Genomic DNA, 26,368 nt, shown 5'->3' with positions numbered 1-26,368 from the left:
GCAAACGTGACCCAACCCAGAGTCCTGCACAGGTCCATTTTTAGAGACCCACACCCGCCCAGACCCGTTAACACCCAGGACTAACCCAGGACTAACCCAGCACAAACCCAGGACAAACCCAGGACAAACCCAGGACAAACCCAGGACAAACCCAGGACAAACCCAGGACAAACCCAGGACAAACCCAGGACTCAGTTGCGCCCACGTAGACTGTCAGGTTACCGCAGGCGAAAAGGACGCAGCAGTCACCCGATCGCGCTTTGCAGAAACCTGCTTCGCATGCTTGGGGTTTTCTCTCTCTCAAGTCCGAGGGTACCCGACCTGGCGCAGGACTCTGACCCGACCTGGCGCAGGACTCTGACCCGACCTGGCGCAGGACTCTGACCCGACCTGGCGCAGGACTCTGACCCGACCTGGCGCAGGACTCTGACCCGACCTGGCGCAGGACTCTGACCCGACCTGGCGCAGTGAGAGCTGGAGAGATGCAGCGGCACTTGTTCCAAAGCCAAATGTTACTTCTCCCACGTAACACACACCATATCCACACAACAAACCAGGTACAAGTGCATCAACAACAAGCGCATCAGAGTTTTCAGAGCCACTGGAAATATTATAACTCCAGGGGATGTGGGGAGGGGGTGCGATATCACCACATACTGCGATGTTAAGCCGCTATACCGCACCGCAGGAAAAATTCTGTAACCGCGACAGCCCCAACTGCGTCTACAGGCCACAGTCTCCTGACAACTCTCAGAAAAACCCAGTGAGGGTCTCCTGCTCTCTCATAATCGGAATACTGGCATATCCACGATGCTGATGTCAGAACAGTGTGTTTACATGAACACTCACAGGATACTCAAAAAGGTGCTGATTGACACGTGTTCTAGTTTTACCTTCAGGTTGCCCATTTTGTCTTCGAAGGACTTGAAAGTGGCCGAGTTTCTGTAACACAAACACTCATTTTAAATTCCCATAGACAAACTACACACACACAACCACAACAACATGCACCAATACTGACACAGGACGGTACTATCCATGTTTTTACACATCTACACTCCACACATAAACACACATAAACACACATACAGTTCACCCCATGCATTATCTGAAGAGTACAGACAGAGTGGACATACTTTACCTCATGGCGGGCATACTTATGGAGTGGCGGATGGAATAGTTGCTACTTTGGAAGCGTTAAAGAGACAGAGAGAGAGGTGCAGGTGTTAAATGCAAAAAGCAACAAGCAAATCAGGTTCAGGGTCATTTCTGTCATTTTAGGTTTTCAGAATAGTTATAATGATCACAAAAACTACAGGGGACGAAGGATAAGACTGAGAACAGGTGTCATTTCGCAACATTAAATACTATAAATAATAAATACACTTCTATTGTACAGTATATTATCTAAAATCACCAAGTGGAAAGCTTTTGAACTGGGCACAGCCTGTTCAGATCAGAGCGACTTCACACCAGAGACACTAAATGAGAGTCTAATTTAGATCAGGCTACAGTGACACTGTATGTTTAATATTAAAAACAGCTGATTGAAAGCTTTTGACTTAGTCTATGTTTTGTTTTGTAGTGCTGCAAAATGACCAAATAAACTACTACTGAACTAAGGTGATACGTGACCCATTTTTGTCCAATTCAAATGTGATGACACTGGAAAAAATCTCATGAGATCATTTTTCTCATGAGTGCATCCCTAATAAACATGCTGTATGTTAATTAAGCATTATAATTATGTTTTTTGTCTTGCTTACAGAGAACAATGTTCAATAATAATGACTGAAACTCAAAAACTCCGTATTTTTCAGACTATAAGTGGCACTTTTTTTATGGTTTGGGCGTTTCCTGCAACTTATATGTTAATATTGTCACACTGACAGCCAGGAGAGGGAGCATGACAGTTGCAGAAAAGAGAGAAAGAGCCTCTGTCCTGTCTGTATCATGTCAGTCGAACATTATTTTTGTATCACTGACAACTTAAAATTTAAACAAACATAAAGACAACTAAAACCATCCTGTCGGGATTCAGACAGGCCGGAAAATTCTAACTGGAACTGATGCTGAGTCTGACGACAGCTACACAGAAGAGGAAGCGACGCTCCGTTTACCTCCGGAAGTGACACAGAGGATGAAGAATTGAATGGATTTAGTGATTTGGAGTGAGATGGAGAGTTTGGTAAACTTGTTCTGTTCTGTTGTTTATGTTATAGTTTATCTGAAGAACTGTGAAATACGTGACATTAACAGTCTGTTGGTCTCTCTTCTATTGTTTTTACTAGAACTTGACATTCAAGATGAAATGTCGGTTCCTGGTCTCTGATTTTATCAAATAAATTTCCCCTAAAAACTGCGACTTATAGTCCGATGTGACTTATTTATGTATTTTTTTTTCTTCCATCATTATGCATTTTTTGGCTGGCGTGACTTATACTCTAGAGCGACTTGCAGTTCGAAAAATATGGTACTCTCAATATGAATTTCCTGAACATAAATAATACGGAATATTTCATAAGAGCAATTTAACACAAAAAATATTCTTTATAGATTATTATTAGAAATGATTAAATGTTTGTGAAGTTTTAACACATTTAAGAAAAAAAATATAAGAATAAAACATTAAAAACATAGTTCAGTTCAGGTGTGAGGACGCTCTCATGTGACCAGGTGAGCCCAGGTGAGCCCAGGTGAGTCAAGGTAAACCCAGGTGAACCCAGGTGAGCCTCTTACCTAAAAGAGTTAGAGAAAGGGAGCGCTCTGCAGATCAAACCAAGGCAGCGATTCAAGGAGAGAGAGAAGCACATGAGCCAAAAGCAGCAGCAGAATCAGGTTATCGTCAAAGTGCGTTAACAAAACCCAAAAAACAAACCTTTACCACACACACTCTCTCCTGTAAAGTGTTAATATGAGACTGTGCAGTGTGAACGGGACCACAACAAATGCTATGATTATGTTGGTGTTTACACAGAACACACGAGATCAGGATAAGATCAGGAGTGTGTGTGTGTGGATGCCTGTTTAACAATGACAAATGACTATTACCTAATTTCCTGTGTCATAGGGGCCAGCTCTTGTAACGTTTAGGCAACAACTACATTTACAGCATCATTATTCACATATTAGTGCCACTAAAAGCCAAGACCTGTGCAAATTCTACAAGGTTTAGCCAATCAGAGTCGACTGAGAATCAAAGCAAAGCAGCAAAAAAAATATGACGCAAAAGAAGTTACACATTTTTTGTTTTGAATGTTTAGCGTGACGAGACGTTTCTGTTTACACGGGACAGTCCCAGTTTTGAGTCCTGTGTCCCGTGTCCCAGCGGATTTATCCAAAACCACTGATTTGTTCCAGTTTTATACAAGAAAGTTGACCAGTTGTCCCTATTTTTGACCAATTTGATCCCTGCCCCAGCGACGCATTTACTTTCACGTCTTAGAAAGTTTTTGTTGAACTTCTTTGTTCAGGTGACACGGAGTTCAGTCCTCTTTTAACCCTGATTTAAGTCCTGGTTTGAATCCTGGATCAGTCCTGGCTTCAGTCCTGGCTTCAGTCCTGGCTTCAGTCCTGGCTTCAGTCCTGGCTTCAGTCCTGGTTCAAGTCCTGGTTCAAGTCCTGGTTCAAGTCCTGGTTCAAGTCCTGGTTCAAGTCCTGGTTCAAGTCCTGGTTCAAGTCCTGGTTTAAGCCTACTTAGAAAGTCGCCGTTGATCCATGACGAGAAACATGAAGCAGCGATAAATTCTCCTTTGTTCAGTCGACTCTGAATTCACGCGCGGCACAATAAACAGCCGAACTTCTCCGACAATTAAACCAGAGAGAATAAAATATCAAAACTGAATTGAATCGGTACCGACACTGTTTTTTGAAATAAACTTGAAATAAAATATTGGAAATAGAGGTCAAAATCAGTTTTTTTATATTTATGTGTGTATTCATGGTCGATATTTTTAATGCTTGGTGATTTTGGCAGGATTTCAGTGGGACAAATATGTAAATAAATGATAAAGTTTCACCAGATTTCAGTTGGGTTCAGTAGTCCGAGCGCCCCGTCTCTGGTTCTGGATCTAGTGTGCTCAGTTTCTTACGGTGGTGTTTTCTCTCTTACCTCATGTCTCCGAGTCCCTTCCTGATGGCGGTGCTCATCGTGGACAGAGCTGCGGTGGTCTTCTGTCCCGCCTGAGAGAGCGTCTCCTGGGTCTTCTTATACCTGCATGTGGGACAGGGGGGACAAAGGAGAGAAGACAGGATATAGGACACAGGAAACGACAGAGGACAGGAGAGAGGAGTGAGGTGAGAAGACAGAGGAGTAAGGAAAGGACATAGGAGTAAGGAAAGGACATAGGACATAGGAAAGGGCAAAGGAGTGAGGAGAGAGGACAGAGGAGTGAGGAGAGGAAAGAACATAGGACATAGTAAAGGACAGAGGAGTGAAGAGAGGGGATAGAGGAGAGGACAGAGGAGAGAGATGAGAGAGGAAAGGATATTAGGACACAGGGAAGGAAAGAGAACAAAGGAGAGGAAAGAAAGGAGTGAGGTGAGAGGAAAGAAAAGAAAGGAGATGGGAGAGGAGAGGACAGTGGAGTGAGGAGAGGAGAGGACAGAGGAAAGGAAAGAGGACAGAGGAGAGGACAGATGACAGAGAGGAGAGAGGACAAAGGAGGGAAAAGAAAGGAGTGAGGAGAAAGGACAAAGGAGTGAGGAGAGGAAAGGACATAGGAAAAGAAAGAGGACAGAAAGAGGAGAGAGGATAAAGGAGAGGACAGAGGAAAGTGAGGAGAGAGCAAAGGATATAGGACATAAAAAGGAAAGGAGAGGAAAGGAAAGAGGACAAAGGAGAGAAAAGAAAGGAGTGAGAAGAGAGGACAGAGGAGTGAGACGAGGAAAGGACATAGGAAATGAAAGAGGAGAGGTCAAAGGAAAGGAAAGAGGACAGGAAAGAGGAGAGGACAGAGAAAAGAGGTGAGGACAGAGAGAGAAGAGAGGAAAGAAGAGGAGAGAGGACAGAGGAAAGGAAAGAGGACAGAGGAAAGGAAAGAGGACAGAGGAAAGGAAAAAGAACAGAGGAGAGGACAGTAGTAGAGGGAGCAGGACAGGACAGGTTTGGGATGCAGCCGCAGCAGATACAGAGAGTACAGGAGTAAGAAGTGACGATGAGATGACAGAAGGGACAAAGAAAGAAGAGTACACATTAAATAAACGTAGTAAAACCCCACGGCAGAGATGCACCAATCCACACACACGACCATTCATATAAATAAATAAACAAATAAATAAATAAATAAAATTGGATCAGATCTAAGTTGATAATACAAAAATCTGGATCATACTTGAAAAATCTCTTGCCTGTGATTACTGGATTGGTGCATCTTTTACCTTCAGTGTCAAAATTAAAGCCATATTGCAGAAAAGTGTCAATATTGCAGCGGTTGAATTAAAAAGTGAAACTGAAAAAAGAAGATTTTCTGTTTGTTTTTTTCTTGTCCAATATGAGTTTCACTTTGAATTCCTTCTCCATGATGATGTTATCGTTTTGTTTGCAAAGTTTCGCAGTATGGCATTAAACTTATCGCTATGGAAACAAGAAAATGAGGCCAAGAGACAAGTCAGATCTGTGGAGATTAATGCCATACGGTGAAAGATTCCTGATAAAGCAATAACATGTCCATGGAGATGAGCAGGTTTCGTACCCTCCAGCTAAAAAGTCGCATAGTAAATGTAAAAAAGCGAGTGTATAAGAGAGTCCAAACGAGTCAAACCTGTTAGAATCCATTATTTTGTGTTACAGAGTTAGTGAAGTGCACCCAAAAAGTCGCCGTTTTAGAGTTTAGTGCAGTTTCAAAAGAGGCCGATGGTAGAAGAATCTGAACTGAACATAGAAACCCTCAAATTTAGTATGAATGTTGTGAAGGATGAACGCACAGGAGAAAAGAAAAGATGCCCCAGACACTTTAAAGACAGTCCTTCATAAACACATCCAGAGAAATGCACCTTTTTTATTTATACACAAACAAAAGAAAAGTCAGACGTGCTGTTAAAACCCTCAAGTATCAGACTCACAGGAAAGAAAAACAAAACCTCGTAAAAATGGCCTTGGTCTGGATTGTCCGACAATTTCCTCTACATTTCTTGTATAAATATAATAAAAGGGGGAGTGTTGGTTTTGGCGCAGGGAAATATTTGATTTTATGAAACATGGAACATTGTGATATAAATGTTTGCACTGCAGCTGATTTCCTTCAAAGGCTACATTTATATGATGACGTGGCGTGGAAAGTGGCGTCGCATCTTCGCTTTTTATTCCGCATTTAGACGAGCGTTTTCAGGAGGAAATCTGCGTGCATACGGTGATGCAAGTGTGTGGAATTCGACTGGGTATGCATGGCGTATGTGACAAACGTGTACGCGACATGAGCAGATCTGACCAGAGTTTTGCGTCTTGGGCAGTTTATACGGAAACACTATGATGGAGGGTATTCAAGTTTTCCACTCTGGAGGGTGGTTTCAGATTTTTGAGTTTTTAAGCCCCAAAACCACCGTCACCATCTAAACGAAAGGCACTTCCGATAAAATATTTTGTCGTTATAACCTGCAAGTGTTCTTGTTTAAACAGGCCCTTAGTCTACAAGTAAAATTTTTGACAATATGAAATCATTTGAACTTCTGTGGTCCTTGCACCGCTCCTTCATGTAAAGCTGAATTTAATTTAATTGAATTTTGATCATGATTTCAATTATTCTATCAAACGATCTCTAAACCCAAATAGAAACCCATCAGATTTTTGCGTTTTTAAGCACAAAAACACCGTCGCCGTCTAAACAAAAGGCACTTCCGATAAAATATTTTGTCATTTTTACCTGCAAGTGTTCTCGTGTAAACAGTCCCTCGGTTTTAAGGGGAAGCAGACAGATTGTGGCTGAGCGCGTCTAACATCGCGCAAATGAAGCTCAAGGTCTGATTTTTCGGCGTCAGTGGAGCGTCGCTTTAATCATGGAGAAGGTTTGGCGACTTTTGTATTGTGGTTTAAAACGTAATTCATCCAATCAAGAATGAATTTGTGGCAATATAAAAGTTTGGGGTTTTAAATGTGAATATACAGAGGTCTCTGGTGTAAATTATTACTTTTAAAAACAGCTCTGCCCATGTTACGTGATGCTGAAGCTGCTGGTGTAAATTCTGGGTATTAGCCGCCGTGCACAGCAGCAGCAGCTTACAATTCTCGAGGCTAATGTCAACTAGAGTCTTGTTTTAGTACAGATGCAAAACAGTGCGGAACGGGAGGAATTTTGAAAGCTCATTGTGGGCGCGGGTGGGATGATAAACTGCAGTCACACAATCAAAATATAAGTGTAAATTAAAATATACAAATGCTTTATGTAAGTATGTCATGTATAATTTGTGCTGGATATTTTATTTGGCATTAATAAAAACATTTTAAGCAGCGTAAATTTGCATGTATGGTCTAATCTCGCGCACATTTTAGACAATTCCTTTCCACTTCTCCATGTTTGATAGAGTTTAAGAGAGCGAACGTCTCCATCTCCACTTCGGGATTTGCAGCCAGGAGAGGGACAAAATATCGCAGATGCGGGAGGGAGCGGGCCTGAAAATTACAATTCTTTGCGGGCGGGACCTCTAATGCCAACTTTGATTAAAAGCGTAACCTATAAATTGAATGTGTTCAAATGAAATGTATTAACGTAAAGACTATCCAACTGATTTTATATGTACCTCACCGAAACACAACAGTTGGATGGGTCAGTGGGACTTTGTTTGGTGCATTCACGGTGACTCTGGGCTTTGTTCAGTTGTGGCGTGTAGGGAGGGTGCTGTCTGGGACCGCTGGATTGTCGGCATGTTCGCGGTGACTCAGTTGTTCAGTTGTGTCTAGTAGTGGCACATTGCACTCGCTTTTTCGGTTCGTTCCTCCATTCCGTTCCTCTTTGGTGTGGAGTGATGAGTGTGTCCGTGGGTGCTTTTCGTCTGCTCCGTGTGTGTTTGCGTTTACTGAAGTCGTGCTGAGACACCCGAGTGGATTCGTGTATAGTGCACTCTGGATTGTGCGGCGTACAGACGCTTTTTGATGCGGTCGGACGCTTAAGAAAACGCCCAACAGTCCGGAAAATACGGTAGATGACTTCAGTTTGTGGTAATGTATTAATATTTAACACGTCCCTTTCTAAACACAGATGTTCTCCAGTAAAGTGTTCATTTATTTAGTCGAGCAAATATTATAAGCGCCACCTTTAAGCAGCCTTAGGTATATTCTTTTTTTTTTTTTTTTTTCACGCCCTATTTTGGTGTCGCCAACACTGCTTCAGAATGTGGCTGTGACTCACATGTTTGACTGTGACTGTAGATATTTAAGTGGATTTGCAAACTGGTAATACGTGGGGGCATGTACTGTATCATAATATCAAGGGACAACCTGCAGTAATTAAAATTATGGAAAATCTGTGAAACTAAACTGGATATTTCTGAGCCAAAATAGTTTTTTTTGTGAAATCACTGGTTGGGTGGAGGTTATTTAGAGGATCGGTCTGACTCTGATCCACCGAGTTTGGACAAATCTGGGCCATCTGAGCAGAAAACACATCGTACACAAACATGGTTAGCTCCAAAAGCACCGGCGCAGTTTGTAAAAAGACACATGAACACAGCTTATTCCTCATAGTAAATGAATGTGGACTCACGCTTCGGTATGGGTAATGTCGTCCCAAGTGGCAGTGGCTGACTGATATCTAGAGACACAACAGCAGACAGCACGTGACAATGGGAACAGCTTACTGCAGTACAACAAGACACAAGTACACGTCTTTGCACCATTTAAAAACACCACGAGCTGAATCACCACAGAGCAGCGTCGTGTGGCGGGTCACAGGCAACTTTGACCTAAAATAGAAAATACTTTGAAAAGCAGTGGGTTAAAAATAGCAGCTGTATAAACTGGGAAGCCATGCAAAAAGGAACACATATTTTATTTTCTATTTTTACTGACTTAACGGCAGAATAAGTTGGGTTTTATTATTAGTAATTGTCCATAGTTTTTGCCCAATAACCTGATGTTTGACAGTTTAAACACATTTTATTTCAAAGTAGTTATTGTTAATCTCACGTGCTCTTAAATTTTATTCTAAGCTTGGGTCTGTCAAAAAGAAAAAAAAAACAAACAAACTTGTAAATGTAATGAAATCTGTATTTTTAATAAGTACGGGAACTGCAGGTGGAAAAAAGCAGCAGCTAAATCTTCTGTAAGATTAATGCATTTGTATTTGGTACATGCTCCCTGACAAAGAAAGAAAGAAAGACAGAAAGAAAGAAAGAAAAAGAATGACAGAGAGACAGAAAAAGAGGGAAACAAAAACAGAAAGAAAGATAGACATACAAAGGATAGAAAAGAACGACAGCTAGAAAGATGGCAAGCAAGAAATACAAAGAAAGACAGAAAGAAATATAGAAATACAGAAAGACAGACAGAAAGACAGAAAGAAAGACAGAAAGAAAGAATGACAGACAGAAAAAAGTAACAGGGAAACAAAAGACAGAAAGAAAGAAAGACAAAGAAAGATGGAAAGAAGGAAAGGCAGAGAAAGAAAAAAAAAGAAAAAGAGACAGAAAGACAGATTAAAGTGTGATTAAAGCTACCATCTATACTCAGACTGGCCGACCCGCCCCTGTTTCTCATGTATTCTCATTCTTCACCACTAGATGTCATCTACGTTATTACTGTCTGTACGTGAACCAGCTTTGGTCTGACAGAAAAAAGACCAGAGAGCACAGATCAGGTCAGGACGGCACAGGTTTCAAGGCTACTATTGGGAAAAAAAAATCTAAATCACCGATGGCACCTTTAAGTTAAACTAAAACATCGCCAACTCTGCAGTTTTTTGAGATAAATAACGTTTGTCTACACATTTCATCTTAAACTAATCCATATAATCAATATAAAAGCAGAAACAAAGGTCAGAAGGGTGTGTTTTAGTGGAACAGATTAAAAAAAAATTACCAAACTCCAAATGCCACAACAGAACTCTTATCAGTCACAACAAAATGAGTATAAACACAGACAGTCCAACCAAACAGCAGGCTACAATTCCACACCAAATATAACGTCTTCTGCACATGACATGCAACAAAACGAGATCTTATTCTGTGTAAAAGCGGCTAACCCTGTCGTTTAAACTTCTACATACATTTTCTGAAATACCTGTGATTCTTGTTTTAGTTCTGCAGATTCTACTTCAGTTTTCGCTCAAACGTTATTCCGATTATTTTTGTTCGTTTGGAGAGGAGACAGCACATTCCACTCGTATGTGTTGGAATCCATAGTGTAGCTGGAGTGTTATCCCACGCTCAAACACGCACAACTATAAACGTGTATGTATTAAACGCACCAGAGAACAGACCGGTGAAGTGTCTTGCCCGAGGACACGATGGCAGTATGATCCAGGCAAAGGTCTGCCTCAACAGCATAGCAACGTTTTGTAAGTTTTTGATTATGAAGTTTAGCATTTGAAGTTTGTGGTTGGATACAGGCAGCGGATACGCCATATACCATATTTTTCAGACTATAAGTCGCGCTTTTTTCATGGTTTGGGTGTTTCCTGTGACTTATACTCCGGTGCGACTTAGGCTACTTTCAGACTGCAGGGCTTAACGCTCAATTCCGATTTTTTGGGGAAATTCGATGTTTTTGTGAGGTCGTTCACATTTCCAATTAAATGCGACTTGTACGTGAACTACATTGTGAACATTAAAAGACCCAAAAGTGTCCCTCATGTGCACTGGAGGACACGATGACATCAACCACAGCGAGTGTGCTCAGTGTTTACGGAAGTTGTCCAAACGTGGACGCGAGCATTGAGCACCTGGAGATTTTAAAGTTCCTCTCGTACCGGAGCCAGCCATGGCCGTGGCGTTTTGTGGGGCAGCGGCAGCGACGTTGGTTGAAAAGAACATGTGGATGTGCAGACGTAGCCAAGAGTGGTGAGTGGCGATGTGCTTCGCTTCAGTGACACGGAGTTCGTTAACAATTTTCGCCGACTTCAGCACAGAATAGTGACGCTTGTGGCTTGTTGATAACGTGTAGGACGGATGGATGCACTTTGGCCGTTCAGACTGAAGTCGCATGTTAAAAGATCAGATATGTGTCGGTTTTAGGAGCACATATCCAAGTGGCCTGGGTCACATTTGGAAAAAAATCTGATCTGTGTTGTTCAGACTGTCATTAAAAAGATCAGATACAGGTCACATAGGGGTCAAAAAAATCGGATTTGGGTCACTTCAGGCTGCAGTCTGAACGTAGCCTTATAGTCCGGAAAATATGGTACATAGAGCCAATTCCGTAAGTGTAACGTAGCAACCATATTATAAACAACGGCTAATAGACCTTTTTCACAGCAGTGGTAATGGTTTTCTGTGGCAAAGTGTCTGTGTAAATGTGAAATTTTCAGTGTTGATGATATGATGATTATTAGTTACACTGAATACTATTTCCACAAGACGAGACAAAATATGAGATTGGGTCCATGAGAACAAGACGAGAATTTAACATACCGGTAATTCCTGCTACATTTTGTGATTTGTAATTATTTGATTTCATATTTTTGTTTCCATTCCAGTATTGCTTTTGGAACTGTTTAAGAGTTGTAAGTCACCAACACGTGACCTTTTTTCCCCCAATCCGAACATAAACACTTGGGGAAAAAAATCTCACAAGATAAATTTCCTCACATGTGCACGATCTTGTGGTAATTTTGTCTCACGAGATCTTGTACCATCCCATGTAATTATTAATAAAAAAATATAAAATGTAGACTGTGAGTTGTACTATGAACTAAGTAAACTGTGCAAATGAAAATGTCTGAATTGAAGCTCAAAGGCAGACTGTGATCGCCTGAAAACTGCAGCTTCACTCTGACGCTTGTTTAAGTCAAATCAGTCAGTGATGGAAATACACAGACACTGAATCATCATCATCCAAGCAGAACTCAGTAACATCAAGCTTTGTTTAGCTGCCAAAGAGTCAAAATAGTCAAGATAAGGAACAGAGGTAACAGTCTAGGCATGTGTTGAAGCTTCTTACAAAGAGGAAAGTGCTTTTAATTTTACAAAAACGGCAGTAGTTTAGGATCAGTGGTGGTTGTAACAAATACCACGGTCAAACTTAAAGATGATTTATTATGCAGAATTTACTTTTTTGAGCTTTTAATCTTTTCATTTTGCCCAGATTGTTGTGTCAGAGATAAAATAAAAACTGTCCAAACTGGCAATCTGACGCATTTTTTAATCCCATAAACATTCTCCAGATTTATTCTACAGTCAAATTGTGTTCACAACAAACACATCTGTAAAGACTTAATTTGTCCAAATTTCCCATTGTTCATTCCCGTTACCCACAGCAGAGAGAGCCCCAGAGCCTAAATGCCTCAATGGAAACAGAGGTGTAGTTTATTTATTAAGTACATTTCCAAATTTACACATTATTTTACGCTAGAAAAATGTGAAATACTGATCCAAGGAGACTAAGAGCATGTTTAAAAGAGCACTTAAGAAGAGTGCACTAAACTAGACTCACAGAACATCAAATACGTGACATAAACTCTGGTGGGTTTATTGTTACTAATAAGAAATCTTAGTGAATCCTCAGGACAAAAGTGTCTGTGTTAGGACGAGCGGCTCTGTTTACACTGAACACAGTGACACTGAACAACTGAACACAGTGTGTGGATCAGGGCCGTCGCTTCCTGACACGATTGAAAAGATGCACCATCACTCAAGAAACATTTTATTTACTATGAACATATATGACTACTACTACTACTACTACAACTACAACTACAACACATACTACTTCTACCACTACTACCACTACAGCTACTACAACTGCCACCACTACCACAACAATTACAACTACTGCAATAACTACTACTTCTACCACTACTACAGCTACTAAAACTACAACTTCTATCACTACTACAACTACTACAACTACGACTTCTACTTCTACCACTACTACAACTACGACTTCTACTTCTACCACTACCACTACTACAACTACTACTTCTACCTCTACTACAACTACTACTTCTACCACTACTACCACTACTGCAACTGCCACTACTACTACTACTACCACTACAACAACCTACTGCAACTACTACTACTACCACTACAACAACCTGCTACTACTACTACTACAACAACTACTACTACTATTTTTTATCATAGCTAAACTCATTCTTTTTAGGTATATCCAATAAAAGTACTTTTGGGCCATTCCAGAAATAACTAAATTACCTGTAGAGTTTGTAGTAAGTGGTTCAAATCAAGTTAACTAAAGCAGACTTTTTTTTTCTTTGTGAAATCTCGTTTACCACCTGCCAGGGTAAAGCTCGTGCTCTAGTCTCAGTTGCCGGGTCGTACAGGCAGATCTAGAACTAGAGTAACAAACTGGAACTGAAAAGACTCGATCTGTCCAAAAGGAGAAGGTGAGGAATGCATTCTGGCTGTAGAACTACATCTCCAAGTACGTGACACCAGCGAGATTTAAAGGGACTGAAACTGATTTTTACAGTCTTAAAAAAAAACAAAAAAAAACAGAACTACCATTTAGATGATTTGTAACGGTCCAAACTTATTCACAACTTACAGAGTCAAGAGCGGAGTTCTGCATTCATCAACTAGCATGCAAACAGAACACCATCATTACAGTCTGGTTCACAGACGATAAAAACACTTTAAAGTTAGATGCAGACAACACACAGCAGTCTCATTTTGACCCCAAGAGCTGCTTTTCCAACACATCTGTACTGGGGCAAAACTAGTTTCACTTTACTGATACTTTGCAGTGACGTCGCACTGGGGGTGTTCTACATGTACAGTCCCTGACAAAAGTCTTGTCGCTTATCCATTTTGTAGAAACAAAAGCTTATAACTTGACTTTAAATTAATCGATTGGTTTTAGAAATGTCTCATATGAAGCTAAAACCCTCCCAAATTATGCTCAATATACTAAAAAAAATTTGCTTCACTGAAAAAAGATTGATCATTTAATGAACACAGAAAGGTCAGATTTTGGCAAGACAAAAGTCTTGTCGCCTTGTCATATGATGCACCCAATCCTAGATTACAGCCTCATCTGTGGTCAGTTACTGATCAGTCAATTAGTGGGTGTGTATAAAAAGAACCCCAGCACACCAGACCTTCACATCAACTGCAACTTGACCTCTGACAGCATGCCTAAGATCCACCCTGAGACCAAAGCGTTAATTATCAAGAGGCTGAAGACCAGATCCACTGCTGAGGTGGCTGACACCTTCAATGTGTCTCAGCGTCAAGTACAAAGAATAAGAAAATGATCTGAAGCCCAGGTCCGGCAGACCCCGCAAGACAACTGCTCGGGAGGACCGTTTGTTGATTGGAAAATCCAAGGCCAGCCCCTTTTCCACTGCAGCAGAGCTCCACCAGGCCTGGTCACCTCAAGTCCCTGTGTCAACCATAACAGTTTGTAGAATTCTGTCTCGAAATGGCCTCCATGGTCGAATCAGTTCACAGAAACCAGCTCTAAACAAAAGGCAATTAAAAAACGTGTGGCATTTGCCAAGGTCCACAGCCTGCTAAAAGGATGGACACTGGAAAAGTGGCAGAAGGTGGATTTCTCAGATGAATCCTCAGTTGAATTACATCACAGCCGCCGCAAATATTGCAGGAGACCTACTGGAGCCCGCATGGATCCAAGATTCACCCAGAAAACAGTTAAGTTTGGTGGCGGAAAAATCATGGCCAGGGGTTACATCCAGTATGGGGGTGTGCGAGACATTTGCAGGGTGGAAGGCAATATCAATAGCCTAAAATATCAAGAAGTATTAGCTCCTCTTACATTCCCAACCATAAAAGGGGTCAAATTTTGCAGCAGGATGGTGCTCCATCGCATACTTCTATCTCGACATCAAAGTTTCTCAAGGTGAAGAAGATCAAGGTGCTCCAGGACTGGCCAGCCCAGTCACCAGACATGAACATCATTGAGCATGTCTGGGGTAGAATGAAAGAGGAAGCATGGAAGGCAAAACCAAAGAATCTTGATGAACTCTGGGAGGCATGTAAGACGCTTTCTTTGCTATTCCTGATGACTTCATCAACAAATTGTATGAATCATTGTCGAGCTGCATGGATGCAGTCCTTCAAGCTCATGGAAGTCATACAAGATATTAAATATGGATCTCACAGCACCACTACTTAATTCACTGACGTTATGCAACATATTTTTGTATTTGAAGTAAATTATTTGTTCAATTTTCTGTAGGCGACAAAACTTTTGTCTTGCCAAAATCTGACCTTTCTGTGTTCATTAAATGATCAATCTTTTTTCAGTGAAGCTAATTTATTTTAGTTTATTGAGCATAATTTGGGAGGGTTTTAGCTTTCATATGAGACATTTCTAAAACCAATTGATTAATTTAAAGTCAAGTTATAAGCTTTTGTTTCTACAAAATGGATAAGCGACAAGACTTTTGTCAGGGACTGTATGTGTGTGGCGGAATGTTCATCAGTTACCACAGTGACACAATCCACCATTAAGCTGGGTGTACACTGCGCAATTTTTGGCCCTTTTTGAACAGATTTTCACTTGTGCCGCTGTTTTGGGATCGTGCCGAGTTTTCACTTAATACTTAACTTAGCTTTAATTCCGAATAAAAATAATTAAATTCTGAATTTTTTTTCCATGTAAACACTTAATTCCTAATAAAAATGATTATTCAGAATTAAACTTTACTTCGAAGTAAGTGGGTGGTTTATTCCAATTTTAAAACCGAATTAATTAACCAGTCCTGGCGGATGTGGGAGTGGGCTGAGGTAGAGCAACCTCACACTCAGTTTGTCTTCTTCCTCCTTTCTCCAACACTCTTCCCTTTTTCCTCCTCAGCTGACAGACGTAAAGCATGAGGACAGAGCGCAATTATCATTGGAACCACTGCGGGAAAAGTTTGTATTGTGTTTGTGTTCGGGGAGTAACGACAAACAGAGATGACAGAAAAGCCAGCAGCAGCTGAAGTGTGTGTTTTCTTCCAGTCGACGTAAATATGTTCGTGTCCCTGTCCAATCAGAACCCTTCCAGAGCAGAATTAAATAAAGATAATTTTATGTTTTCTCCACGTAAAGCTAAAATTGGCATTATTATTTCAATGTAAACTCGAAGGAGAATATTTTAATCCAAAACTATTTAATTCAGAATTAAAAATCATCATGTAAAAGTGGCCAGTGTCAAAAAACTCAAAATGGATTTAAACAAAACATTTTCAGGAGTGATCGATACGAGCGTTCATGGTCCTGTTTAGGAGTTTGATTTTCAACAAAAAAGGTGAAAGCGGCTGAGAGACACTTGTTTAACAGCACAAATCAGCTCACTTGTTGTACAGTTTCAGCTAAATCAGTTCTTTATGGTCAGATTGTGATAAAATAAAGCTCAGATTAAAGTCTAACCCCCAGGGAATGTTGACGACAGCGGCTGCAAAGTATCAATGACATGAAAAAAAAAAAGTCCAATTAAAAGTCTTAAGATTCAAGACATAAAATAGAGTTGTTGCTTCTACCATGTGACCTTGACGTTAGTGTGTTATTTCAAATCAAAAAGGTTAAATCCAGGCACAATCAGACCCTGTCCTCCTCCTTCTCCTCCCAGACACAAGTCACACACACCAGGAGCGATACGGAGGACTGGGCAAATACTGTTAGGGAGATGTGAGCGGATGAAGCGTCTAGGGAGTGGGGGGGCGAGCAAACACAATCCCACTCTGACGCCTCGGAGCAAAAACCAAAGACGAGAGATTTTTTAAAAAAAAACAAAAAAAACTTACAACTCAGACCCAGTCACTCTCTCATTCCACTCGCCCAGTTTCTCGGAGGTTCGCACATAACTACAGACAGACCAGAGACAGTGAGCGCACGAGAGAGAAATGAAAGACTCTGTGGGTTTACATGTCAAATACTGTGAGTTATTATTCACATGAAAGCCATATCAAATGTAGAAATTGTCAAAGTAACCAAAAATTTCAGGGTTCCCACTCGTTCACTGACAAAATTTCAAAACTTGGCCGATTTTGTCATGACCGAAAGTGAATTTCCCATGGCTTTACGGCGCCTAAATGTCTAGAATTCATCAGACTTTTAGAGATAAATATGAAAAGTTAACCCTTTCCACTGGGATTATAGGTTTTTAACATTCAAAATACAGTGGTTAATCATTTATCGTGGGGGTTACGCGATAGATCAAATCTGTGAAGTAGTCAACTTTATATTTTACAATTCAGTTTTAAGGCTGTAAAACCCCTCGGCACACACAGTTAATCCTTTTTACATCCTTCTTAAAACTTATTGCTGCTGTCATCCTTTTATTTTCCTCCTTCTTTTTGTAACGATTAGTTAAGATTAATTTATTACGTAATGGAGTCCTACAGTCCTGCACGGGTCCATTTTTGGAGACTCCCAGGATAGCAACGCAAGACTAAACCGGGACTAACCCAGGACTAACCTAGGACTGATTCCAGGACGGAAGAATAGGGCTAAACCAGAAGTAAACCAGAAGTAAACCAGAAGTAAACCAGGACTGAACCAGGACTGAACCAGGACTGAACCAGGACTGAACCAGGACTGAACCAAGCCTCACCGTCTGTACGGGTTTGGAGGTGACCGCAGGAGAAAGGACCGACGGAGACCTCCGCACCTCATGGAGGTAAGTGCGGCCATCGCCCGATCGACTTTGCGGACACCCTACTCTGGGTTCTCTCTCTTAAATCCAAGTTTAGACCTGGATTAGACCTAGATTAGACCTGGTTTAGTCCTGGTTTAGTCCTAGTTTAGTCCTGGTTTAGACCCGATTTAGTCCTGATTTAATCCTGGTTTAGTCATAGTTTAGTCCTGGTTTAGTCCTGACCCGCCCGTGTGTAATTACTACCCGCCCGTAATACACAATGTGCTTTCATACACTGTAAAAAAAAAGGCAGGCAAATTGCACTAAAGTCCCCGAAACAGCGAGACGAAAGGTGAACCGCGATATAGTGAGGGACGACTGTACTGTCAGTGCATTTATTGTCTCTTCAAAACAAAAGACACAGACGCTCTGAAATAATCATAATAGCCTTGGGAGAACTTAACAGAGCACTGTATTTGCATGAAAGAAATACTAAAAATCCATGACTTTTCCTGGCCTGAAAAATTACAGTTTCAATTTCGATGAGTTTTTCAGGATTGTCATGACTGTGGGAACCTTGAAATTTACACAACAGCAGCAGAATGGACAGTGAAGCAACTTGTTTCAGTGCTGTTCAAGATCTAAACTGTATTGACAGTGTAACCAAGTTTCTTCCAAACCAGTGATATGTGAAATAAAACAGAGAACCAAAAAGAAATAAAATAAAAAATCCCATTGTATTTTGTTATTCCCGCCAGAAGCTGTCATCGCATCCAAACATCTTCCTGGTGCCGTAAACGTGAATAGAGTCTATAGGATACGACAAGAGCATCCCTGTTGTATGATCACCTTTATAAAAATGATCTTGATAAATATTCTAAAAGGAAAATTATGACTTCTTTAGGATAGAGGCAAAATTGTAATGGCCTGTACAACACTAAAATCTGAAACTTGTAATTAAAATATCTGCATTGTTTCCGAGGACTGTTTTTCCGCAGAGTAATTCCTCGAAGCGTTGCATTAGACAGATGGACATGAGGCTCTGTGAGGGACTGTAAACAGATGAGTCACTCAGGTCATTTCTGATAAATCTGGGCGTCGTTCTGGCTACACACACAGACGGAATTACACATAAACAGAAATATGCTTCCTAAAGTTTGGTTTAAATAAAATGAGGGATAAATATTTTTATAACGTTTCACCTTCACTGCTTCATTAGCAATTAATAAAAAGTATATTTTTTGTTGGAAAATATACTTTTCCCGAAAGTGTTTACCTTGTTTACCCTTTTTGAATATTGATACTTTGCAGTGAGATCATACTGGGGGTTCTGCATGGATGTCTATGGCAGAATACTATTGAAACATAACATACACATTAGCATATACTGCCAAAAAAGTCAGAAAACTAATAAAAATAAAGCACAAAATGGACTTACACTAGGGCTGTTGTCGACTAGCAGTGACGAGAATACACCTGCAGGGGGAGCTCATGCAAAAACAGGTATTTACGAACACTAAAGTTCGAGGAAGAAATGTATTTAAGACAGATAAACAAGTCGAATCTGTCTTTTTACAAAATATATGGCCTTGTTTAGATGTTTGATTTTCAACAAAAAAAGGGGAAAGTGTGACTAACTGAGAAAAACTGTTGGTGACTGTGTACCCTTGTGTAATGTATTGATGACATCAGCTGCAAAGTATCAGTTATATTCTAAATTATAAATCTACCAGATGTTTTTTTGTGTATTAGAAAAGCTGCTTATTCCTCTAAACCATATTTCTCCAGATTAAAAATAAGTTTGATACCAAAAAAATAGGCTCTGTGTGCAGCCAGGATGTTTAAAGGGTCCATCTCATCTAAAATCAACTTTTCAGAGCTTTCTACCTTCTAAGAGTGATGTGTGGGCCTTGTATTTGTCTCAAAGTGTTTAGATTGATTCTGCTTCTTTTTCTTTTTCTTTTTTTTACACAAACTGCAGCGTATTTCTGCCACCCTTCCACGTGACAACGAACTAAAGCTGCTACAACGCGGCAGATACACCTATGACGCGTTTGACGTAGCAGAAAACTCTTCACACCCGCCTCCCTCCCGTTTCGCCGCCTCCACCCCACATGAACACCTAAACAAAAGCGACAGCATAAGCTCATTGTTCTACACTGCAGTGAACATGATATAATAAGTTTATCTACTAGTGTTTATTAATACTTTACCAATCTGTAATGTTCAGCTGATGTCGACGCGGTGCTTGTGCTTCGTGCACCTCAAAGTCCTCATCTGATTCTGGGTCCAACACATGCGGCTGAACGCGCTGTATTGCCATGATGAATAAAAGATTATTCCTACCGCTATCAGGGTGCTCATCTGTCTCCCCCTCCCTCCCTGAGATGGGCGGAGGAAGGGCGGCTCACTCAGAGCCTACGTCACGTTTGGAGGGTGGAGCCTGTGCTTTCTCAGGACGGGTGGGGGGATGAGCAATAGTCGGCCTTTCATAGTTTCTGGTCTGTGACTGCTTCCAAGAAATCAGTAAGATTTCATAACTATTGTGTAATGGATGTTCCAAAACCCAAATTGTGCTTGAATATGTGCAGAAGATACAATGTGAAAAGAGTTATTTTGCATGAGATGGGCCCTTTAAATACTGCTGTGCTACGTGAGTGCGATACTTGAGTGCGATACGTACGCGTTAGAGGTCTGGACATCCTGCAGGGTTTTGCTCAGGTTCTGCTTGAGTTCCACGAGAGGACTGAGCCCCAATTTCCTCTTCAGCTCTGTGGAGTGGCGCTCTTTGGCCGCCAACACCTGACGCAGAGTGATGATCTCGTCCTCCACCTGGGGAACACACAATGATCAGAACAAGGAAAGTTTGGGTAGTTTTAATCAAATGCGGTTTAATCATCCATTCCCAAGCACATTCATGCATGAGTGTACACAGACATGGGTGTTGCTCACGGACACAACAAGGGCATTCATGTGTAGGAGCTGGAATCACTCCACTTATTCTTCTCAATCTTTTATGTTTTAAACAAAACTATCAACACTTTTAGTTGATAAAAATGTCACTTTCTGTTTTCACAATCATTTTCTATTTTGTTTTATTTCGTTTTAGTCACCCGTGTTAATTTTGTTGACTAACTATTTGCCTCATAGTTTTTGTCAATGCTATATTTTTGGAAATGTGTGAATTGTGTGGATGCACAGATCCAGCCTTTTCTGTTCTTATATCGATACGTATCTGCCGATACCCGATATCAACCAATACCAGGGCAGCGATTGAAAATATTTTTTATTTCCTTTAAACACAAACAGCGTATAGAAAAATTATCCAAATGTGTTTTGTAAATGTAATTTATCATATAGAGCAGACGTGGGCATTTGGGTGACTCTGACCGTCCCATTTAAGATCATTTGCAATTACAAAATAAACATATTTTATAATTTTACCTAATGCATGGACTAAAGCTGCATTGCTTTTATTTTAGAGGTGTTTTTTTAATTACATTTTTTGTAAGGCAACCTCACGTTTTCATGGCTTAGTCACAACATAAACCCTTACCAGTCTGAGCAGCTCATCAAAACAATGATATTTACTGATTTTTATAAAGAAATACTATTCATATTATGCAGAATTGAGTTAATCATTTTGACCCACCCTCCACAATATTTTATAGTTTTTCATGTGGCCCCCATGTAAACAATAATTGCCCACCCCTGATTTAACTACTACTTTAACTTTGAAAAATATATGTTCAATATTATTAAACATTTTAGGTGAGGATTGGCCTGTAAATTGTTGTATTACAGCAATTTATAGATCAAAATGAGGTATCGGCAGCAGTGATATCTTGGAAACTGATATCTGACGCACCAATTTTTTTAATATCAGCACCAATAGCCAATACCAGTATCGTATCAGTGCATCCCTAGTGATCTGGATCTCTTAACCACCTTTCTAAATACCAAAGCAGATCCTGTGTATACAAAAGTCCTTGTTGTGTGGGGAGTCTGGCTCTGACCTTGGCGAGCTCCGTCCTCAGCTCCTCGGCTTCCTCCTCGGTGAGTCCGGGGGGCAGAGGGTTAGAGCTGCCCATGGCCCCCCCCTCCACATGAGCGGGCATGTCCAGACTGCCAGCTCCATCCACACCCACGGCTTTGTTTGGAGAGTTCAGGTTGATGTCTGACGCAGAGACAGAGGACAAGGGGAGGACAAAGTTAGTCAAGATTGAAGTCCTATATTACACAAACCATGTTATAAAACTGTTAGCTCATCAAAAACAGAGCTGGAGTTGTGTTTCGTTTCATTCACACAACACAAAACTCAACTCCAGGCCTGTTTCATTATAACATAATGCTGAAAATTCCATAATACAGCCCTTTAACATAAATGTGTGCTCCTTCCTATAGAAATCACTTCTTAAAACTATTGCTTGGTCTTCTCCATCAGCTGCTTTTAGCTTGATTTTATTCCTTATTTATTTTGATTATATTTTATTAATGTATTTATTAGAATTATTGAATTGTCTGCATCATTGTTTTTGTATGATTTCTGAATTTTCATTGTTCTTTGCTGTTAGTACATCACTTTATAAAGTACTTCTAAAAACAAGGTTTACAAAGATTTAATATTCTTATAAATATATTAAAAGCATAATATTGTCTCCAAAACTTATTCAAACCAACAGCAAGACAAAAATTGGATAAAAAAGTAGTCCATAACAGTTTGGACTACTTGTGTTGCAGTCAAGACCGCACTAATCAAGACCAAGACCTGTCCAAGTCCGAGATCGAGACAAGGTCGAGACTTTTAAAGGCCGAAACCAAGACATGACCGAGACCATGGCTCATCAAGACCAAATCGAGGCCATCTTAGTCATTTTGGACATTTATTTGTATTTTACAGTTCTTTTGGCACATATATCAAACCCCTCTTTTGTCTGTGACAAAATCAAGTCCAAGTGACTTCAAGATTGAGACAAGACCAAGTCCAAACACGTTCGAGTCCGAGATGAGACCAAGACAAAAAATGGTCTTGAGGCCAGTCTCGAGTACTACTAATCTGGAGTACTACAACACTACCATACTGTAGCCACACCTCCCCTGAAGCAGACTGGCTCAAATGTGGCTGTCAAATATCCACAGTGATACGTTAAAGGTGCAGTGTGTTACTCTTTGGTCAGGAATCCATCACCTGCTTTTTTAAATGGAGATGTCATTGCTTTGCCTGGAATGTTCCACAGTATGACATTAAACAGCCTAGAACTGGCTAGAAAAGGCATTCTGTGAGCAGGGATGCCTCTCCACAGATCTGACCTGTAACTTGGCCTGGTTTGGTCTCCATGAGGATAGAACGGTTTAATACAAACATTCTAGAAAAAGCAAAAACATCTTCATGGAGAAAAGCAAAGGACAAGCCACCAGAAAGTTTACACAAAAAAAGTTAAATAGTAAAGTAAATAACCCTAAAACCGGAAAAACATGAAAAGTGCTGGGTCACTGATGGTATAATGGAATCTTATCTGTACATGTTTAGTTACAAAAGAAGAACTGCGGTAAAAGCTGCAGTATCTGACTGAAGCACAGAGTGATGTGTCCTCCGGTATCGCTCACAAACAGGAAGAGGCCAGAGCTGCTGTAAGAGATATTAGCAGGGCACTTAAGCTGAGAGCTCCTCTGACCCACATCTGTCCACTCACAGTCAAAGTGGTAAGACAAAAAAACAACAACAACAAAATAGGAAAGATGAACGAAGAAAGAAGAAGAAAAAAAAGGTTCTTGGAATGACGGCCATTTGAAATATGTCTTTGGACACTGAAAAGCATCAATCAAGACACTAGGGCTACAACTGATGATTATCTTTGTAGTCGACATGTCAGAGGTTTTATTTTTATTCGTCGACAAGTCCAATAATTCTATCTACTGTGTACTGAGATTCTGTCATACATTTTTAACCAATGAAATTATAGTTTGAAATAGGGTTGTCCTGATCCGATCACGTGATCAGAAATCACATGAGCTGATCACATGACTGGACTCGATCAGGACCCGGCCGTTACGTTCCAATCAGGTATTGGATAAATAATATATGTATATAACACACACAGGACACACCAGTTTTTTTGTTTTGTTTTGTTTTTGTTTTAACTGAGGCACGGGATTTGCTCAGGTCCAGTTAGAGCGACTGTCTGTCCCAGCGACCCAGCGCCTGCTGTACTAGAGGCGCACTTGGGTTGGGACTTTTGGGTCGTGTCGTGCTCGGGCACTGTTACCTGCAGTTCTGTGGCCCGTGTTCACACCTGTGCGGCCGATGGTGTAGTCGCACAGTGCTGTTTGTTTGCATGTTGCACAGCGGAGCTGGTGTTTTTGGGGGAGAGGGTGGAAACAGCAGCATAAAGTGTCTATTGAGCGGTGGGACTGATGTTACGTTAGGTGCTCTGTGGGTGGTTTTATTGCTCAAAAATTCCTATAAAAACAAACATTCCAGGCAAAGCAAATGACAGACCCTCCACCAGAAAAGTTACACAATGCAGCTTTAAGAGGACAATACTACTACTACTTTTATCACACACACTCAAAGGTGATGTGTGTAAGAAGAACATCCGGCTGTGAAGTGCCAGGAGAGCTCCACCCTGCTCCAGAAATATTGACTTAGTGTGGGCACGAGTGCAGCAGTGCCGATGCCAACAAACTCTGCCCCAGTGCGCAGGGAGGGAGGAATTTCAAGCAGATTAACAATATGAACTTTTATTAATAACAGCCAAGGTCACGGGACATTTGAACTAAAGGGAAACCAGAACTGACATTGTAGAGTGTGTTTTATGTACCGTATTTTTTGGATGATTAGTCTTTTTTTTTTCATGGTTTGGGCGTTTCCTGCGACTTATACTCTGGTGCAACTTATGTATTAAAATTTTCACACTGACAGTGTGGAGAGGCTCTAGTCTTGTGTGTCAATGTCTAGTAATACTATTACTCCTGTACCACTGTCACTTCACTTTCTACTGCGCATATCTCCAGTAGAAAGAGCCGCTGTCTCACTGCAAATAGTGAAATCTGCAGCCGAAAACGATAATGCAGCAGCAAAAAGAAAGTTTGGAGTGTGCGAGAAACTTCTGAGGGACTGGGGGAAAGAGAGGATGGAGAACACAATTTCACCAATTTGCACCATGAAACTTTCCTGGAAGACATTGGATGAATCGACAAAGCCTGAACTTCAATCACAACCGAAACCATCCTGTCGGGATTCAGAAAGGCCAGAATAATTCTAACTGGAACTGATGCCGAGTCTGATGACAGCGACACAGAAGAGGAAGCGGCACTCTGTTTACCTCATGGATCTATGGTTTATCTCCGGAGGTCACGCAGAAGTTACACCGAGGACGAAGAATTCAATGGATTCAATGGATTTAGTGATTTGGAGTGAGATCATGAGTTTGGTAAACTTATGTTCTGTTGTTTATTCTATAATTATCTGAAGAACTGTTAATATGTTACGTTAACATATTAATGCCTGTTCAGTCCGTTGTTCTCTGTTCTGTTGTTATTACTGTAACTTGCCTTTTAAGATGAAATGTCGGTTCCTGGTTTCTGATTTTATAAAATGCATTTCCCCACAAAGTGCAACTTTTATACATTTTTTCTTCTTCGTTACGTATTTTTTGGCCGGAGTGACTTATAGTCCAGAAAATACGGTAATGACATTTGTAAATGGAGTAAATGACATTTACTCCAAAAAGCATATTGTTGGTTTCATAACTGCCCTGAGTCATATTTTGGACAGTTTGCAGGGGTCACTGGCTCCATCCTCGGTCAGTCAGGATTATTTACTCACAAAAAAACAAACACACAAACCACCAGCAAATACCAGCAGTTTATTTTTGTACTTTTTCAAAAACCTTGGTTGAACTTCGCTTCATAAACATTTGATTTTTGTAATGTTAAAATAAGAAAGGACATTTCATAGCAATTTTAATATGAAAAATTCAGTTTAACATTAAATTAAGTTTCAAGTCAAACAAATGGCCGTTTCTTTTATATGACCAGGTGTTCTCGTTGTTGGGAGTAGTTGTACAGTTGTAGGGAGTATTATACGTAACATAAGGGTGAGTTGCTGTACAGTTGTAGGGAGTATTATCTGTCACATAATGACGAGTTGTTGTGCAGTTGTAGGGAGTATTATCTGTTACATAAGGGTCAGTTGTTGTAACATATAATACTCCCTACAACTGTATACATCTATTCACGATATATCCCGATACAAAAATTCAAGAGAATAAAATAGGATGAATTTTTATGAGAGCAGAAAATGAAACTTGAATTGAAATTTTTTTTTTAATCAATTTGGAAACATTTTGAATCAATTTGAGAATCACGCAATGAAGTTTCACAGTATATCACTGAATTGTTTTTCTTACACCTCCCACTCTCTTACACTAGTGCAAATAAAAAGAAGGGGGAAAAAAAAGACCATTCTAAAACGGTTCAGGAAATGACCAATTTTGACCTGTGGCTGTGACACATTTGATCTTTGTCAGCTGAGACTTGAGCGTCTTGTTTCTTAACAGTTTTATAATGGTGAATAGGGGTGTGCAAAAATATTGAAATATCGATATATCGTATCGTTTAATGTGATGATACAGTAACGATATTGTGGGCTGCTGTATCGACATATCACTATGT

General features: G+C 40.4%; 1 protein-coding gene across 4 annotated transcripts in view; it reads right to left on the bottom strand.

Annotated features, from left to right (window-relative positions):
- tpd52l2b (tpd52 like 2b) overlaps nt 1-26,368 on the bottom strand; it is a 42,279-nt gene that overhangs the window by 10,311 nt on the left and 5,600 nt on the right. Inside the window, exons 2-6 of one of the 4 annotated variants that reach the window (XM_020940807.2) lie at nt 21,709-21,869; nt 20,376-20,524; nt 8,697-8,744; nt 4,112-4,213; nt 894-942 (exon numbers count right to left, since the gene is read on the bottom strand). In XM_020940807.2, the coding sequence (XP_020796466.2) occupies nt 894-942; nt 4,112-4,213; nt 8,697-8,744; nt 20,376-20,524; nt 21,709-21,869 (509 nt within the window). The other 3 variants (XM_055166393.1, XM_055166395.1, XM_055166394.1) reach the window with 3 other exon arrangements.

Source organism: Boleophthalmus pectinirostris, unplaced genomic scaffold (genome assembly GCF_026225935.1).
Source record: "Boleophthalmus pectinirostris isolate CB_2022bp ecotype Guang Dong unplaced genomic scaffold, ASM2622593v1 HiC_scaffold_8, whole genome shotgun sequence".
In the NCBI taxonomy this organism is placed as follows: domain Eukaryota; kingdom Metazoa; phylum Chordata; class Actinopteri; order Gobiiformes; family Gobiidae; genus Boleophthalmus; species Boleophthalmus pectinirostris.
The sequence above is the reverse complement of the archived record's forward strand: the minus strand, read 5'-3'. Positions and strand labels throughout refer to the sequence as shown.